The sequence below is a fragment of the Sorghum bicolor genome, chromosome 2, assembly GCF_000003195.3.
Source record: "Sorghum bicolor cultivar BTx623 chromosome 2, Sorghum_bicolor_NCBIv3, whole genome shotgun sequence".
NCBI lineage: Eukaryota > Viridiplantae > Streptophyta > Magnoliopsida > Poales > Poaceae > Sorghum > Sorghum bicolor.
The window spans coordinates 6,803,468-6,822,206 of NC_012871.2; the positions used below are offsets into that span (position 1 = coordinate 6,803,468).

Below are 18,739 nucleotides of genomic sequence, written 5' to 3' on the forward strand. Positions count from 1 at the left end.
CATATTTGCCCGGTACGCCCCTCCTCCCATTCTCTCCCAAGCAGCGACGGACGTGACCGTGACCTCCGACATTCCGACCCCGACTCTTCCGGTTCCAGTGCGACTGCGCGAGGTGCGAGCGACCGCCGCCACCTGCTGAGCCTCGAGGCCCCAGCGGCAGTTGGTCCCGCACTGGAGCTGCCTCGTCTTGTGTCAACCCCCACCGCAACGCCGCCGCACGCATCGCTCTGCCAGTCCGCCGGCACCGGGCGCGTGCCAAGCAGCTGTCCCGCCGCCCATCTCACTGCAGAAAATATTTTTAGAACTCCCCTAGAAAACGTATTGGAACGCCGGCATACTATTGCTGCCGGTTCTTTTCGTGTGAGGAGGAAGAAGGGCGGTGTAAAAACTTTCCTCTACTGTTGTTGGATTTGGTCCTGGTTGATTTTGCGACGTTGATTTTGATGGAGACAAAATATTATGTGCGTTTTTTTGGATACACAATGGTTTAGACCTTAAGCGGGATGTTTTTTGGTGGACCAAATATAATTTTGTTGGGTGAATTATAATGATGCCCAAAAGCAGCATCAAAGTGAGAAGAACCATGAAGGAATGGAATACACATCTCTCATTGCCACTACCTCCTGGTGATAGGTCACAATATCCTTTTTATATTGGATCTTGATATTTGTATGCGCACTGAAGATCCATTCACATTTGAGTTTCATGAAAAAGAAACAGGGCTGCAAACTCGTTTTATAATAAGATGTGATTTATCAACCTTTTCTTTTGGGGGGAAGCAAAGCTTGTCTGAACAGAAGCAGAGGTGGTGAGGCCGGAGAGAAAATCCACACAATTTCTATGCTGTCGAAAGTGCCAAAGGGTTTGTTGTTTCTGAGGCGGCCTGACACACTACTGGCTGTCCTGAAATCCGCTGTTATGCATGGCAACAAAATTAAAAGTGGGACATGGAGTTGCATTGCTGCTGCCACTGTCAGTGGTAGGCCAGATTTCATTACATTCCTTCTGAAGAACCTGTAAACACCAAAACTTCATCAAAACATGCTGTATAAGAAAAGGCGGCATCTATCTTCACGACTGTTAGCTGTCTGAAAAAAACTTTCACTCGTTATGTACACATCTAATCTAGTAGAAAACTTTCACTAGTTATCTGTAAACTGCATTTTGAAAGAAAATCCAAAAGAGCCCAGGGCCGTCCCTTGGGGCACATTAGTAAGCCATTAGCCTGATAGAAAATGATTTTTCGGCCAGCCGCACGGACGTCGTCGTTTTGTCTCCCGCGAGCCGCGACTGCTGCGATCCCAACCAATTCCCAAACATGTTCGTCTCGACATCTCCTATCGCCTATTGGCCTCAACGCCACGTATCGCAAGCTGTGATGGACTGACGGCAACGGCGAGGCACCCAGGTGAGGCGCTCATGACTCAGGAGCCCCTGAAGGTAATTAGTCATTCATATTTCTGTTTTTTTTTTTTCAGTTCATTCACAACCGTCAGAGCGAACTATAGCGATAGCGGGTTGATTTCTAAATTTTGTTCTTTTGATCTTTTCATCTAGATGTCTATTGGAATGGTGCTCAAAGGTACCATGTATTCTGCAAATCGGTCTAAAAAAAAATTTGAATCGGGTTAGCAAAAGCGTGAGAAGAAATAAAGAATAGAGGATTTCATCCAATCTTAGAAAGGAGCTATGAATAGGTTTATTACAAAACAATGACAATTGTCATTTGATAATCCGACACGTGACCAGGAGCAAGCAATTGATAGTAATGTTGACAATGCAATGATCCTATAAATCCTCACGAAAATAATATTGAAGCTGAGGAAGCTCTTCCTGACAACACAAACACATATTGTGATGACTTCCATATCCGGATGTTGGTGAGCATATCATTGAATATTTCATTTCAAAAAACACTAAAAGAATGATGTTATTCAAGTAAAGATTATGTAACATAGGTACCATTCTTGACATATCTTATTGCAAATGTAATACACTATATCATACATTTTATTTTAGTCCTATTTTTCTAGGCTAGTAGGCCTCATTTTTTTAGTTTCGTATAATGCCTCAGATTTCCATGGGACTGTCCCAAAATAGCCTATGAATCACATACTCTGCAGCTCTTCTGACACTTCCTTGGTGACCCCTCAGCGTCTATGCCAGGTTCTTCCCGGTGCTCTCCCATCATCGCAGCCCACTCCGCGCAATGCTCGCTCTTGTTGGCGCATCCTTGGGGACTACTAGCAGGGGACGATACTCGAAGGACCTGACGTGGATCCAATTGGGCGCAGACCATTTCTCGCCTTGGATCACCGGGCAGCTCCCATGGAGGGTGAGCGGGTCTGGCCCCCCGTCGACGTGGAGGCTGAAGAAGAGCACAGCGTCGCCTTTCACCGGTTTCACTGCATGCAATGGAACAAGCAAATCTATGAGCCTCGCCATGTTCAGACTTGGATCAGGATCTCAGGGTTTTGGAGCCTGATGCTTCTGTTCTTGAAGAAAGACATGGTGTCTGGTGTGTGCCAGATATTTATAGTCGGTGTAAGTGAGATTACCTGCCAATCCTTTGTGTGCACACTCAGAGAATGTGTCATCCTTGGGCTGGGACTCCCATCCCTGCGTGCTGGCAGTGTCAGTATACCACATTCAGTTGATAAATAGAGCACTCCGAGTGGACAGACACCGCAAGAACAAGAACATGGAAATGGTGTCTGTGGGTACCTTGGCCTTGGGGAACACGGTCTCGCCTCCCTTGTCGACGGTGGACAGGTACATGAGCACGGTGGCATACCGGGGGCCTCCCCGGGTATGGTGGATCTTGTCATCGAAGTAGTCGAAGTGCGGATCGTACTTCTGTCCGTGCTGGTAGCGCTGTATCTGCATTTTCTCAACATTCTCTGTTGAAATCAAATGACCCTTTGGTTATTACGTATGTCAAAAGGCCTCACCGGCCTGAATGTAGTAAATATATATATTATATACAACATCCTAAACTGAAGAGGGTCATAATATAATCTGAGTATGAAATTGCATGCTACTAATTTCACCTCGAGGAAGAAGTGTCCATGCCGCAATCCTCTCTTCGATCCTACTCACCACCGGGTCCTTGGCAAAACAAGAAGAGAAAACACGCGTTACTGTCACTCTGGCAGTCAATATAATGAAGCATGCAGCAGCATGTAGGTCACCCATTGCAAAATTCAGCAACAAATTCATTCTCAGCCATTTGTAACACCACCAAAATCCTGAACTGGTCCCGGCCGGCCGGATGGTGCGAGTGCGAGCAGTGAGTGCTGTTCCGGGAAGCATCGGCTGCATGCACCATGCAGGCTGCAGCTATCGTCAATGGACCAGGAATATGGCTACTGATCGATCCCTGCAGCCTTAGTAACTGCTGTACTGCACAGAGGGGATGGAGGGGCGGTCAGTGGTCCAATCCGGCGACTGATGCCGGCTGGCCTGGATGTTTACGGGTTGCCGGCCGCCGGGGCAGTCGGATCCAGAGGAATGCAGCAGCTGCTGGAAGAGCATTGACCTTGCAATAGTTGTTCGCTGTGGGAATCAAAGAAATTGAAACTCCTCGAAAGGTTTGCGATCTCGATTGCACTTGGACCACCGCAGGCCTGATTGTCCAGGCAAAAATTATGCTGGTACAAAAAGCTGGGAGTCGCAAACATGGCGCATAATCCGGACCCTACCAAGCCTTTGGACAGATTCAAGGCCATCTTTGCTGCGATGTTGTCAGCCTCCAAACATGAAGCCCTTCAGGTGATTTTCTCTACTAATTTCGATCCGGTGCCCATGGAGCTGAACTTCGATGGCCTCGAGCATGACACTATACTTAGCCACTTGTTCAGTAGTGCTTTAGGACCTGTTTGGTAATCCTCTCCAACTCTGGCTCTGGCTCTGACTCTTCAGAAGAAAATGTTTTTCTTAAGTAAAAAACAGAGGAGCCGAAGCTATTTTGGCGAAGCTTAAAATTATGTCTTCTCCAAAACAACTCCAGCTCCTTTAGAGGAGCCTCTCGTGAGGAGCCGTGCAAAACACCACCTTAGTGTTTGCCGCTGTGCTTGATTCTCTTTATGGTCGCTAGGTAGTTCTTTTGTGATCAGAACCATGTGAGATTTGGGGTCTGGGCCGGTAATCTTCAATTACCGTCCAACCTTTGTATCGTTAAACTCTACTTCTCCTTGATGAAAAATGTGTTTCGGCACAATCATGAAAAAAAGAACTAATTTGTGATTTGTTTTACTGTGTGGTAGTAGAGACTAAACAAGAAGAAGAAAAGAAGAAAAAAAAACCCAGATCCTGCTAGAAGGATCTCATCGTGCATGCATTCGTGCACGCTACCAAGATTTGAATGAATATTTGACTAAACTGTGCGGCAAGCTCTATAAATTGACAAAAAAAAAAAAACAAAAAACTGCCAAAAGCAATGAACTAGTCACGAGGGAGAGAGGGTACCTGGCGCTTCCTGAGGAACATGCCGGAGCTGGTGCGCGTCTGCCTGTAGTAGCTGGACCGGTTGTGCGCCACCATGGTCCCCTTCTTCGCCTGTTAAATTCATCAATGGCCGGCCATAGCCACAGCCCACAGGTCGTAGTACCATCAGTGTTACTTGTGCTGCAAATAAACTATAAAGCCCATCGATCGATCACCGGCGGCGGCGGCGGCGCGGTAGCTCACCAGCGTCACGAGGTGGTCGCACTCGTCGTCGGAGAGGAACCCTTTGTACACGAAGATCCTGCATATTTATGCAGATCGATGTGCCGGAATGAAAACCAACCTCGTCAGAATAATGCATGTGTGTGTGACGTGTGTCCTCGCTCCTCCTACTACGTGTTTATTGATGTCGCTGTTTATATACCTTGGCTGCCATGAGAGGGCCTTGACACGAGAGGAGCTCAAAGGAGGCGCCGCCGGTGCGACGACGGCGGCGTCGTCGTCCTCGCCAAGGAGCAGCAGCACCGGCACGACGGCGGTGGTGGCCAGGAGGAGCGCCGCCAGGAGGAGCAGCACGACGCAGAGACTCATGGCGATCGCCGATCACTGCAGGTAGGACGGTCGTCCTGTGTTTTCTTAGGCCTAGAGCGAAACACACAATCGAAACGAACACCAATACATAAACTAAATAATAATAATAGCACTCAATATAATTGAGTCGGTCTATCCGTCGATCGCTAGGGTGTTTTGGCTCTAGAGAACCCTCGATTTTTATCAATTGCGTTGGTCGCTGCGCAGGCATGCAGCGCCAGCCGCCTTGGCCTCAACGCCAGCGGACAGCAAAGAGTGCAAAAGGCTGCATGCTTCATCGTTCTACTAGTTGTTGCCCATGTACTTTTGGACTAGGCCAAGCTAAAAGCTGTATTCTCTGATTATAAATCTATATATGCCTTAATACGTGTATAGACTTGCGTTAAAAAAGTTTGTGTTTCTTTTAATACGTGTGCAATAGTGGGCTATAGCAGCGCTATTTCTGGTATAGTTGCTGGACAGACTTGTCGCTAAGCTATTTGTATTTTTTCTACTATCACAACTTTCACCGCTATTGCGCGCTACAGCACCGTTAAGTTGCATTTGCTATGATATATAAATTTTACCCTATTACGCACTATAGCACCGCTGTGACAACTCTTCTCAGTCTGGTTCTCAAAACTCCATCTTAGACTAGATTATCATTTATTATTGGCATCTAATTTAGTATTTTGAACAATGAAGCTTTCGTAAACCATGCTATATAGCCGCTCTTGGCGCCGGAAGACTGTCGCAGGCCAATCCATACCATCGCATTTAGTGACATAATTTATGTATGGAAAAAGTCTACACCACTCCCAAACTATCTAGAGCAGACTACTTCACCCCTTAAACTATAAAATCGGATATTTTACCACCTGAATTTTTAAAAACCGGTCAAACAACCCTCTAAAGCGGTTTTGGAGGGTGGTTTTATCTTTTTCTTTTTTATTTATTTCTGTTGAATCTTTGAAAAATCATAATAAATCACAGAAAAATCATAAAATACAAAATCTAATCTTGTTGAACTCTACATGAGTAGATCTACATAGTAAATATATAATATGGTATGCTTATTTACAATTTTTTTACTATAGCTTAGATTTATGTTTTTCTATAATTAATTAGAATAATTCATATATGCAGTTTTTATGGTCCATTTATGGCAATTTTTTTGATGAGCTAATTATTGTTTGGTTGAAGTATAGTAAAAAAATTTGTATCCATTGGATAACGTATAACTTAGTATAGATTTATTTAGCTTTATTCTTGTTAAATCTATGCTTTATCTATAACTAAGTCATACGTGATTCAATGAGTATGAAATTTTTATCATAGTTTAAGCATACAATAATGAGTTCACCATAAAAATTTAACCATAATTGGACCATAGAAACTACATATATGAAAGCCTAAACCCTAAAAACCATAATCTTACACCAAACCACACTAAAATGACCCTCCATATCAAAGCCTAAAATTTCTTTAAAGTTATTTAATTTCTCACTCACACACATTCAACGGCACTAGCATAATAGCTCACCCACCATCAGAACGTTGTATTATTGCGGCTCTAATATGTTGTATTATTTCGTCGATGTTATATAAATTTGTAATGCATAATGGAATAGAGAATTTTTCTAGAGAAATGATGCCAATTTCTTAAAAACATCAATTTGAATTTATTTAAATTCGACCTGATATTTTTGATTTTTTTTAGATTTCGTATTTGTTGCCGGGGACAGAAATTTTCTTCTTACCCCCGGTCCCTGTGCGGCTCGTACCTCTGTCCGTGCTGGTAGCGTTGTATCTGCATGCTCTCAGCATTCTCTGTTGAAATCAAATCACTCCCTTTAGTTATTATACGTATGTCAAAAGGCCTTACCGGCCTGACTGAAGAGAGTCATAGTGTATCTGAGTATGCATTGCATGCTACTAATTTCACCTTGAGGAAGAAATGTCCATGCTGCAATCCTCTCTTCGATCCTACTCACCACCGTGTCCTTGGCAAAACAAGAAGAGAAAACATGTTATTGTCACTCTGTCAATCAATATAATGAAGCATGCAACATGTAGAGGATGGTTGTTTTGCTGCAGTGATGGTGGTTTTGACTTTTTATTTTTATTTTTTTATTTATGTTAAATTTTTTTTAAAAAATCATAGTAAATTATAGAAAAATCATAAAATGAAAAATCTAATTTTGTTAGACTCTATATGAGTAGACCTATACAGAGAATATATAATATGGTATGTTTTAGTACAAAATTTTTGTTGTAGCTTTAGACCTATGAATTATTCTAATTAATTAAGCGTAGATCTAAAGCTACAGTAAAAACTTTGTACTAAAACATACTATATTATATGTTTACTATGTCAATCTACTCAGAGTCCAATAAAATTTGACTTTTTATTTTATAAGTTTTTTATGATTTATTATGATTTTTTAAATATTTAGCAAAACTAAATAAAAAAGAAAAAGATATATTTGACCGGTTTTGAAAAGTTTAGGGAATAGAAAATATAGTTTTATAGCTCAGGGCGTTAAGTAGGGGCGGATCTAGGATAAGGACAAAGGGGGCTAAACAATGAAGATTTAGTACTAAAGTTAGAGATTAGTGATCATTTGGAAGGGCTTAAGTAGGGGCGGATCTAGGATAAGGACAAAGAGGGCTAAACAATGAAGATTTATGGCTTGTTTGGCATAACATAACTTCAATAGTAAAGTTGTTTTTTTAGAAAATAGTTTCATGAGCAACTTTCTAGATGAAGCTGAGCTGTTTTAAAAAAAGTGTTTGGTAAAATAGCTTCAACAACTACTTTATGCATAGATGAGAGAGAGAAATGAGGGAGAGAGCTGTAATAGCTACTTTTTTCAGCTTCATCCCAACTCATGTCTTTATGAGAGGAGAAAAAAATAATTTCACTCATAAAGTTATTTTAGAAATAAGTGTTTGCCAAAAAAACAGCTCACAACAGCTCATAAAGCTGTTGTGAGATGTACCAAACATGCCATTAGTACTAAAGTTAGAGATTAGTGATCATTTTGTGGCTAAGTAACAGTTACTAAGGTAGAAAATCATGCTCATAAGGGGCTACAACCCATCCAGCCCCCTCGTGCCTCTGGGGTAAAGTAGTTCACCCTATATAGGTGAGAGGATTATATAAACTTTTTTTTTTTAAAAAAAAGCAAACTGCCAAAAGTAAGGGTACCTGGCGCTTGTTGAGGAACATGCCAGTGCTGGTGCGCCCCGGGCTATAGCCGGACTGGTTGTGCCTTGTGCGCCACCATGGTCTCCTTCTTCGCCTGTTCAATTTCATCAATCGCCGGCCGGCGGCCGTAGCCACAGGTAGTACCATCAGTTACTACTTAGGCCTTGTTTAGATCCAAATTTTTTTTTAGATTTTGACACTGTAGCACTTTCGTTTTTATTTGACAAACATTATCCAATCATGAAGCAACTGGGCTTAAAAGATTCGTCTCGTGATAGTTATTATTTTTATCTATATTTAATACTTCATACATGTGCCGCAAGGTTCGATGTGACAGGAAGTTTTGGGTTTTTTGGTCTAAACAAGACCTTACTTGTGCTGCAAATAAAGCCCATCAATCGATCGATCACCGGCGGCGATGTTCGCTCACCAGCGTCACGAGGTGGTCGCACTCGTCGTCGGAGAGGAACCCCTTGTACACGAAGATCCTGCATATGCAGCAGAGATGCGAAAAGCACGAAACAAAAAAACCTCGTCAGTCAGCATGCATGTGTGTCCTCTCCTGGCTCCTCCTCGATGTCGCGCTGTTTATATACCTTGGCTGCCACGAGACGGCCTTGACACGAGAGGGGTTGAAAGGAGGCACCGGTGCGACGACGGCGGCGGCGGCGGCGTCGTCATCGTCCTCGCCAAGGAGCAGCACCAGCACGACGGCGGTGGCGGCCAGGGCGAGCAGCACGACGCGGAGTCTCATGGCGATCGCCGATCACTGCAGGTAGGACGGTCCTGTGTTTTTTTTTTTTGGGTCTGTCTATCTGTCGCTCGATCGGGTGTGTTTTGGCTCGCGAGAACGCTAAGGCCTCGTTCGTTTAGCCATAATTCCTCCCGGAATCATCCCCAGTGATTAAAGTGAGTACAAATTAGCATAGCAATTCCTTCCGGAATCATTCCCAGTGATCAAAGTGAGTACAAATTAGCATAGCAATTCCAGGTTGGAATTGTTCCCAGTGTCTGATTCCTGATAACCGAACATGCGCTAAACTTTTGTCAATTGCGTTGGTCGCTGCGCAGGCATGCAGCGCCAGGCGCCTTGGTCTCAACGCCCAGCGGACAGCAAGAGTGCAAGGATGCTTCATCGTTCTACTGGTTGTTGCCCGTGTACTTTTGGACTACTAGGCCAAGCTAAAAGCTGTATTGATATGTCATAATACGTGTACAGACTTGCGTTAAAAAGTTCTTGTGTTTTTAACATTTGTATTAAAAACGATATTTATAAAAATTAGTAGATTTATACTCTGATCATTTATGTAGACGAATCTTTTGAGCTTAGTTAGTCCGTAATTTGACAATAATTGTCAAATACAAACAAAAGTGCTACAGTAGCCCAACCTAAATTTTTTCACCAACTAAACAAGACCTTATTTGTATCCATGTGTTAGCTAGGTTCACACTCTAGTGCTTACTATATTAGTTTTATTCAGTATCTTTATTTTATCAATATAAATATATTCTTGGTCATAAACCCTACTCTTAGTCACTAAAATTGTATAAACATTTGTTTCAGTTTACACCACGCCACTTAAGATATGATGTTCGATTTCTCTGCCAAAGTATTATATAGCGTTATTGCTTTATGTGTATAAATAATAAGTGTGCTTACAAGTATTGATATGTCATCATATTTTACCTAAAAAAAACACAGCATATCTAAATTAACTACTTATAAAATTTGTTGTCATTGAGATTTGTTTGATGTAGTTTAAAACGAATTGTTAGTGTCATTGGTATATTATTTGATAGCAAGCATTTTTACTATGGAAGATATATACTTATTGCTAATGTATGACTATATACATGTACTTGGTATACATGTTGAAACATAACATTTATATTTACTTTGGATTTTGCACTTGTAGAACCGGGTAATTCAGAAACACATATAACATACTTGGTGTTATTATTTAATTATTTTCATCCACTCCCAATTGGTGTTATTTAACACATATAACATACTTAATGTTATTTAATTTAGAAACACATTTATTCTTTAAATGATTACATAGTGAATAGCGGTCCAACAACAACAAAAGCGACAACCTACAATAGCCGACGCTAAGTTCTAATATGCTATTTTGGATCTACTTGGTAGTAACGGTAGCGGGCTGCTACTACTGTAGCGGCCACTACCATGCTATTTAGTATATGGGCCAAGCAACTTAGGGCATGTTTAGATCCCTCAAAAGTTTTGGCTGTAAACTTTACATCCAAATAGGTGTTTAGATGCTTCCAAAAACTTTTTGGTCTGCAGCACATAAGACAGATTTGCCCTCATTTAATGCTTGATTTGGTTCATTAATTGAAGTACATGCACATGATTGCTGGGGGTATATCCCGTCCAACTCGGGTCCCTAGGCACTTTTTGGACAGTTTTGGGACTCAAGGGTCCCAAATTTCAAATCTTTACAGCCCATGGTTTACAGACCCCTGTGTAGATCTATTCTTCCAAAAAGTGTACATTTCTCCAAAACATTTTGGTTTTTAGCTGAATCTAAACAGGCCCTTAGGAAGATCTAGAGGCTATGCAGCCGGAGACCCAAAGTTCCCTTTTGCACCCGCTTCAGGGTGAAAAAAGTTCACTTTAGGTCTTTCAACTTTCACGAAAGTCTGATTTTTATTTCTGAACTCTAAAACTAGACAAAATACATTCCTCAACTTTTAAAACCGTGCACATTACATCCATGACCTGATTTTAAAAGCGGTTTTGTCTTTTTTTTATTTATTTTGGCTGATTTTTTTGAAAAATAACTGTAAATCACATAAAAAATCATAAAGTAGAAAACTCAACTTTGTTGGATTTTAGATGAGTACATCTACACATTGAATATATAATATAGTATATTTTAGTACAATTTTTTTGATGCAGCTTTAGATCTATGCTTTTTTGTAATTAATTAGACTAATTATAGCTACAGTTCTATGGTCTAATTGTGATGAAATTTATATGGTAGACTAATTATTCTATGCTTGAGTTGTAGTAAAAAATTCATACTCATTGGATCATGTATTACTTAGTGATAGATTTACTTAGGTTTATGCTTGTTAAATTTGAATAAATCTATAACTAAGTTATATATGATCTAATGAGTATAAAATTTTTATCATAGTTTAAACATATAAAAATTAGTCCAACATAAAAAATCATCATAATTGGACCATACAAATTATATCTATGAATTATTCTAATTAATTATAGAAAAACACAGATCGCTACAACAAAAACTTTGTACTAAAGCATACTATATTATATGTTCACTGTGTACATCTATTTATCTGAAGTCCAACAAAATCAGATTTACTATTTTTGTGAATTCTATGTGATTTACTATAATTTTACAAATATTCAGATGAAATAAATAAAAATGAAAAAGACAAAATTGCCTTCAAAACTGCTCATAACCATGTCAAGGACGTAATATGCACATTTTAAAAATTAAAGGATACATTTTATCTGATTTTAAAGTTTAGAGATGAAATGGAGACTTTCGCCAAAGTTGGACTTCTTCGGGTCAAATGGTCAAGTGGTGTCTCTCGTGGAGGCAAGTAAGAAGCATGGGATGGGCCCAGGACTAGTTCCAGGAAGACGAGGCCCAACAATGGTATCCTGGTTCCTACGTGTCAGAGATTTTTTTTTTTCTAGGAGAGATGGGATGAATAATCTGCTTTAGTGGTGGTCTCCATGTTCTGAAATGGTTTTAGGAGACTCTTATAGAATAAGGGAGATGGAATATAGGATGTTTGATGGAGTTGCTCTTCTAAAATGGCTTAACGGCGTGCTTAAATGTACGAAGAGGGCAAGGTCGTAGTTGTTAAATAGCAGAGCGAATTCAGAGAGAAGAAATAAAACAAAGAAACAGGTAGCTGATCCTTTTGGTGTATTGGATCTTGGCAGTGTAGCTAACAAGGCACGTTGATCTTCGATGATCGGAAGTTCTGATGTCAAGTATCGTCCACACAACTCTTATATAAGATAATAAATATATAAATCCCAACTCACAAAATCCTTTTTATACACAAACACCGCCAGTATACTAACCCAACTCGCCCAAGTCAAAATTTCTAGGTCAAAAAAGTTTGACGCAGCTACACTATCAACAGGTAGTAGTAGTGTATAAAAGAATCCCTGACCAAGAACATCGATCAGGACTGTCAGAATCAGCAGCTGAAACGGGCCACCGATCAAAAGAATGAACGAATCATCGATCGTATCACAAAGTCAAGAGGAGCAAACTCCTCCAAACTCATCCCCACCACCACCGGGTCGTCAGCCGTCGTTCCTCATAAGCGAGCTGTTCTTACGGGCTGTCGACCCGTCGTCCACCATCTGTCTGTCCTCTTTGAACCTCAAAAGTGGAATTAGCCACAAAGATCAGGTTTTCGCCATCGTCATCTCACATTGCAGCACCGGGCACTCCCAGACTGCAGCTTCCGCCACAGGCAGATCATGTGCTGCGGGGACTGGTAGTGCGCCGTGAAGTAGCCGTTGTAGCAGCCCGACTGGTAGAACCGCACGTCGTGCCGGATCTCCACCGGCCGCCGCGTCTTGTTGAACTTCTCCACCCACATGCCCATGCTCACATCCTCCATCTTAAACAGCTGCGCACCAGGATGACACAAACCATTTTCAGCTGCTGTTGCTTATTTTGAGAGCCCATGTCTGTTGATTACTTGACTCAGTTGGTCAGGTCAGATATTATGCTTACCCGAAGTGTCTGATTGTCGAATTCAGACACGATGTAGTGAGCAATATCAGATGAAATTACATAGCCAGGTCCATTCGCATAATTCGGGTACACTTCTTCCGGCCATTCCTGCATAGAAAGGAGATACATTTTCAATGATAATGCCACTATCATTTACTCTATAGAATGTCAAGAAGAGCTGTTGTCCACTACTTAAGATTAGACCAGGATAGAGAAAGGGGTGACATCGTGCCACCATCTTTTACTATCTAGAATGTCAAGAAAAGCTGTTGTCCACTATTAGATTAGACTAGGATACTTAGATTAGACTAGGATAGAGAAAGGGGCGACAACTATGGACAGCACAACTACAGCTGTCACCGGCTTGTGTACATAGAAGAACTCCCAAGCATACTCTTTGTTTGCTAAGAATGATATATAAATGCAAGATTTTATTTTAACTTTTCAAGAGGTCTAAGCTAGTGATACATATTTATTATCTAAATGGACATCATAGAGAAAATAAACAAAAGAAAACGTGCAGTTGGTCGATACACTAGATGTCTGTTTGCTAGAAAAAGAAAGAATATGGGCTTGATACTGCATGACAAAAATCCTATATTCCAGGTTCCACAATTACACAGGAGACAACAATTTACCTCATAAGTTACTGCCCACTTGCCAGATCTTAGTGGTCGATGGAAGTAGTTTATACTTCCGACATAAACGCTTTTATCATTTCGACCTTTCTTCACTTGATCCAGTACTGAATCGATCCTGACGAATGTATCATCATCACATTTCATTACGTACTTTGCAGGGACAACGCGCACCTGCATTAACAAAGATTATTAACTGTAAATATGAATGAAATGGACCTGTAAAGAAATATGGCGTTGCAGCTTGCATGTAAATATTACTTGGTTGCCAAATTGAAATCACTTACCCCATACTCAGCAATGGCAACGGTCTTCAACACAACAAGGTCATAGCTATCAATAAAAGGCACTATAACAATGTCCTGGAAGAACTCTGCCTCCTTCTTGAGCTCTGCATTAACTTCCTTTTTTCCATTCTGCGAATTTCCTTATTCCAGTCAGTGTTTTGCAGCTTGCAAATTAGTAAAAACATTTGATGACTAAAGGTGGTAGTAGTTACCAGAGCCACAAAGAACCGAGCTACAATATTGGATGATTTCCTTGTATACATCATCCATGATTTCCTTACAGCCATACGCTCAGCAAAATGGCTGGCTGCAGAGAGAATGCCTATGAAAAGCTCAACAGGTTCAGTGGGCAGCGGTGGGGCTTTCCACTGTTCAGACATCTCAAGGTATCGCTCGGGAGCAAAACTAGGATGTGAATTGGGTAGAGAACTAGCAAAAATTGACTCGATATCAATGTCTCCATTCAGAGACAACGCAGTTGCATCCTCAAGAGAGTAACCCTGAAAGAAAAAAAAAATTGGCAACAATTAGCAATACATACCTCAGGACTACACACCAAGACTTATGAGGCTTTAATGGTAAACTTACAGTGCGGTAAGGAAATGAAGCAACATGCCGCCCATCAACATTGACATGGTAACCTTCCAAACCAGCTGTTAAAGTCATAACAAATAGCTTGCCTTCTGTGAACGGGTATGGCCAACTGATGTGGACATCCTTTGGTCTGCCAATCAATCGTTTCACCCACCATTTCATCTTTGATTCCTCTGACTTGTTGTCATCGTCGTGAATCCATTTCTCACACTTGAGTTGCCCGTCAACTGAAAACACAAAAACGACATATCCCATGAATCATAATGCCAATGTTGCAAAGCAAAGTCAGGGCCTGCATTCTTTAAGTAAAAGAAATCATGGTTTTAACTTCAGTTTCAAGTAGAAGCATTTGGGTAAAATTGAAAGGACTGAATAGCTGGCTGCTGCAAGGAAAGTTCTCTCAGGTTCGCTGAACACCAAATCTTGGTCCATTGCTATGGTGCTCTGCTCACTACATTCAACCACGGTTCACTTCAGTTGGCGAAAGCTTGCTTTCACAGCATTGAATCATCCTTAACTTAAAAGTAGCTGGAACTCACTGGACACAGGGACTCCTAAAAACACAGCACATGTGACACTAGCAGTTGTTTATGTTCCATAAATCAGAGAAAAAAACAAAATATAGAAAAGAAGTTCAGGTTCCCACGTCGGTTGCCTCGTCAAAACTGAACAGCTCTCTACAACGCGGTTTCAGGTCAATGTGTATCGTAAGATTCCACCGATTTGAAAAATAGGACACGTCGCCATCAGGTCCCTCGCAGTCTCGCACGCATTTGTCCTCAAACAGGAAAAGCAAATCTGGAAATGAATTCTAACCCCTTTCTAGAAATTTCCGGCGCGAAGTTTGTACCTTTTTTATGGCCGATTCCACCAAACTACGCTTATTCCACGGAATTAAGGCCTTGTTTAGTTCCAAAATTTTTGGCAAAATGAGCACGGTAGCAATTTCGTTTGTATTTGACAAATATTGTTCAATCATGGACTAACTAGGCTCAAAAGATTCGTCTCGTCAATTCCGACTAAACTGTGCAATTAGTTTTAATTTTTATCTATATTTAATACTCCATACATACGTCTAAAGATTCGATGTGACGGAGAATCTGAAAAATTTTGCAAAATTTTTAGAGAACTAAACAAGGCCTAAGACCCCTGAAGATGACAGTCTTCAATTTTCCGTAACTAACAAGCCAACCATTGGGCTTTGTAGTTAATTTGAGATTCTAAACTAAACCAACATGGTAGATAGAACTAGAACATTGGGCGTTTGTTTAGATGGAAGAATCAAACTAATCAAAACATCGAATCAAAATGAACCCGAAGAATCTGGAGGTCGCTGGGGAGGTTGACGACAGACAACTCACCGGTGTCCTCGGCGGGGCGGGAGGCGAATCCCTCGCAGCGCTGCGACTGCCCCCACTGCATCCGGTAGCAGCTGTTCATCTCGATGACGGGCTTCCGGCTGTAGTCCCCGCGGATCCTGGGGTTGAAGTGCAGGATCCTGGGCGGCGCCTCGCCGTCGACGGCCTTGGTGCCGACCAGCTCGACCATGAACTGCGACACCATGACGGCGGCCTCCCCGTCCTTGCGCTCGGCGATCTTGGGGTCGTACTCGGGCCTGGCGGGTCGGGGCCGGGCCACCACGGTAACGTGCGAGCCCACGGCGAGCCCGCAGGGGAGCTCCACCACGCGCACGCCGTCGTAGGGCAGCTGCTCCCGGTGCACGGAGATGGACGCGGGGCATGTCGGCGGCGGCGGCGACGACGCGGGCGCGGACGCGGAGGTGGAGGCGGAGGCGGGGTTGGGGATGGACTGGAGGTGGGCGAGGTGCGGCTTGGCCGCGGCGAAGGCGTCGGCGGCGGTGGTGTCGAACGGGGTGGCCGTGGCGTTGGGCCGCGGGAGGAGGAGGAGGGACGAGAAGATCGGGAGCCGGGGCGTTGAGCTCGGGCCCGGTGCGGCGGCGGGGAAGGCTGGCTTGGAGGGGCGGGCGGGGGAGTACGGCGACGTGAACGCCGCCGCCGCGGCCTCTAGCTCCCGCCGGCGCGGGTGCTGGAAGGGGAGCGACGAGGAGGAGGAGGTGGCGGCGGGGGAGGACGACGACGCCAGGAAGGGCAGCAAGGGGAGCTCGAAGAGGAGCACGAAGGCGAAGTACCCGACCGCGGCGGTTAGGAGGCCCGCGCGGACCAGGCGCTTCTTCCGCGCAGCCGGCGCCGGCGGCATCGTCGCGGGCGGGCGGGCGGCGGAAGGTTCTGAAAGAAGGCGGTGGGGGGAGGGAGTAGCCGTTTGGTGCGGGAGGGGGCGCGGGGTGGTGGTACTAATACTGCTAGCTGAGAGAGAGGAGGGTCGGTCGGTCGGGGTCGCCGGGTCGGACCGCGGCGAGGTGAGCTCAGCTGAGGTGAGCTGTGACCGTTGGGGTGGGGGGTCGCCGCGGCGGCGGCGCGAGGGCCCTGCCTGGTGAGGAGGGAGGAACAGCCAACACAAACGGATGGGAGGAGGAAATACTTGTAGTATATTTGTAACGGTTTTGTTGGGTTGGTTAGAATCTTGGGTTGTTTTTACTTTTTTATATAATCTTGTGTTGAAAGAGGGCGATTGGATGACACGGCAGTTTTGGTGTTGGCCTGATCGCCGGCCGGCCGGCCGGCCAGCACGAACGCGGAGAAGGAGCGGAACCCCACGGCCACCGCCACTTCCGGTGCGTGTGCAGGCGACCCATCACGCAGCCCCCACACCGCCGCGCCTGACGACGGGTTCGCGGCTGGCGGGAGTGGCCGCGTGTGCCCCGGCCCATCGCGTGTTTTGGCACATGCTTTGCTCGTGTCTGTCTGGCTCTGGCCCCGGTCCTGCTCCTGCACCGGCAGAGCAGGGCGCGACGCAACGGGCGGCGGACCGCGATCTCCACGTGCCGCCGCCGTGGACTGGGACCGGAAATGCTGTGGACGCCAAGACGGTCACGCAAGAGAACCGTGGCGGGGCGAGTCGACGTGCTACGCGGCACGGCGGCTGGCTCTAGACTCTATAGGGTACGTGAGAGTTCGTTCACGCTTACAGTCGCCGACAGTCCTAGTATATAATTTTAGGCAACGAGTATTTTTTATTTGTATTTAATAAATATTGTCTAATCATAGATTAATTGTATTTAAAAAAATTATATTACAAAAATTATATAATTAGTTTTTATTTTTATTTATATTTAATGTTTCATATATGCGTCTAAAGATTTTGTGTGATAGGATTCTACCTGTTTAATTATTAGTGCAATCGTCTACCCCCAACACAACCCGGTCCCCACACACCCAACAAACAAAAAAAAACCGTCTAGAAGTTTTCGAATTTTTTAAAGCGAAGCACGTACGTAGTGCATCTTGAAGTTGAGATACAAATTCAATCTAGAAAAATCATATCAAAATAACAGATTTTTGTGTGCATTTAAACTTTTATTAAGAGAAAGTTCTTGGGCTTTTGTCTTTTTAGCACATATATGCGCCTTTTTTTTCATATGTTTTTTACAAAACAGTTTTGCATCTAAATTTCTGAAGTTTTTCACAGTCAAGAAACTTGTAGACATTTAACTTGTGACTACCTTCGTTGTGAATACCACTATACAAACACACATGATAGCCACGACACTTGTGCTCATCAATCATTAGAACTCTAAATGACCAAATTCGGGGCATATAAATATGTTCAATGGTACACAAAAACACACAACAGACATCAATTAGACTTTCATCCGTTGATCCTTGCATGGTTTCTAATTTCATTAAGTCCTATTGTTGTCGTTCTAGTTGTCCAATCAAGGGTTGTTAATGTTAATTACTTACCATAAGGTATTAGTGGCACAGTTTTTGGTAAGAGCGTCGTGGATTTTGAGTCCAATAGGTGCAGGTAAGGGGGGCTATCCCATCCCCTTTAATCCCTGGATTTTAAGTTTGGGTTCGGTTTCGGGTTCTAGGTTCCACCCAGATGCCCAATGGAGGCCCAGAACAGATCGTTTTGTGGGAGATTTTTGTTAGAGGAACTTGAAAACTTCTTCTCTTTCTCCATTTGAGGTCTTGTTTAGATGCGAAAACTTTTTAGATTTCGCTACTGTAGCACTTTCGTTTGTTCGTGACAAATATCATCTAATCATAGACTAACTAGGCTCAAAAGATTCGTCTTGCGATTACAGCTAAACTGTGTAATTAGTTTTTATTTTCGTCTATATTTAATGCTTCATGTATATGCCGCAAGATT

General features: G+C 43.2%; 1 protein-coding gene and 1 pseudogene across 1 annotated transcript; both read right to left on the reverse strand.

Moving 5' to 3' along the window:
• LOC8075084 lies at positions 2,028-8,981 on the reverse strand (annotated as a pseudogene).
• On the reverse strand, positions 12,206-16,987 carry LOC8075086 (hydroxyproline O-galactosyltransferase GALT6). Its single transcript, XM_002461590.2, has 7 exons — positions 15,868-16,987; positions 14,501-14,733; positions 14,125-14,412; positions 13,913-14,041; positions 13,626-13,799; positions 12,988-13,095; positions 12,206-12,880 (listed from the first exon to the last, which is right to left on the reverse strand). The coding sequence occupies exons 1-7, from the start codon at positions 16,721-16,723 to the stop codon at positions 12,671-12,673; spliced, it is 1,998 nt and encodes a 665-aa protein (XP_002461635.1). The 5' UTR covers positions 16,724-16,987; the 3' UTR covers positions 12,206-12,670.

Coding starts and splice junctions, on each gene's coding strand:
- LOC8075086 (XM_002461590.2), bottom strand. CDS start 16,723: ATGCCGCCGGCGCCGGCTGCGCGGAAGAAGCGCCTGGTCCGCGCGGGC. Junction 14,413..14,500: donor CTTCATTTCCTTACCGCACT/GTAAGTTTACCA, acceptor TTTTTCTTTCAG/GGTTACTCTCTTGAGGATGC. Junction 13,096..13,625: donor AGTGGGCAGTAACTTATGAG/GTAAATTGTTGT, acceptor CTTTCTATGCAG/GAATGGCCGGAAGAAGTGTA.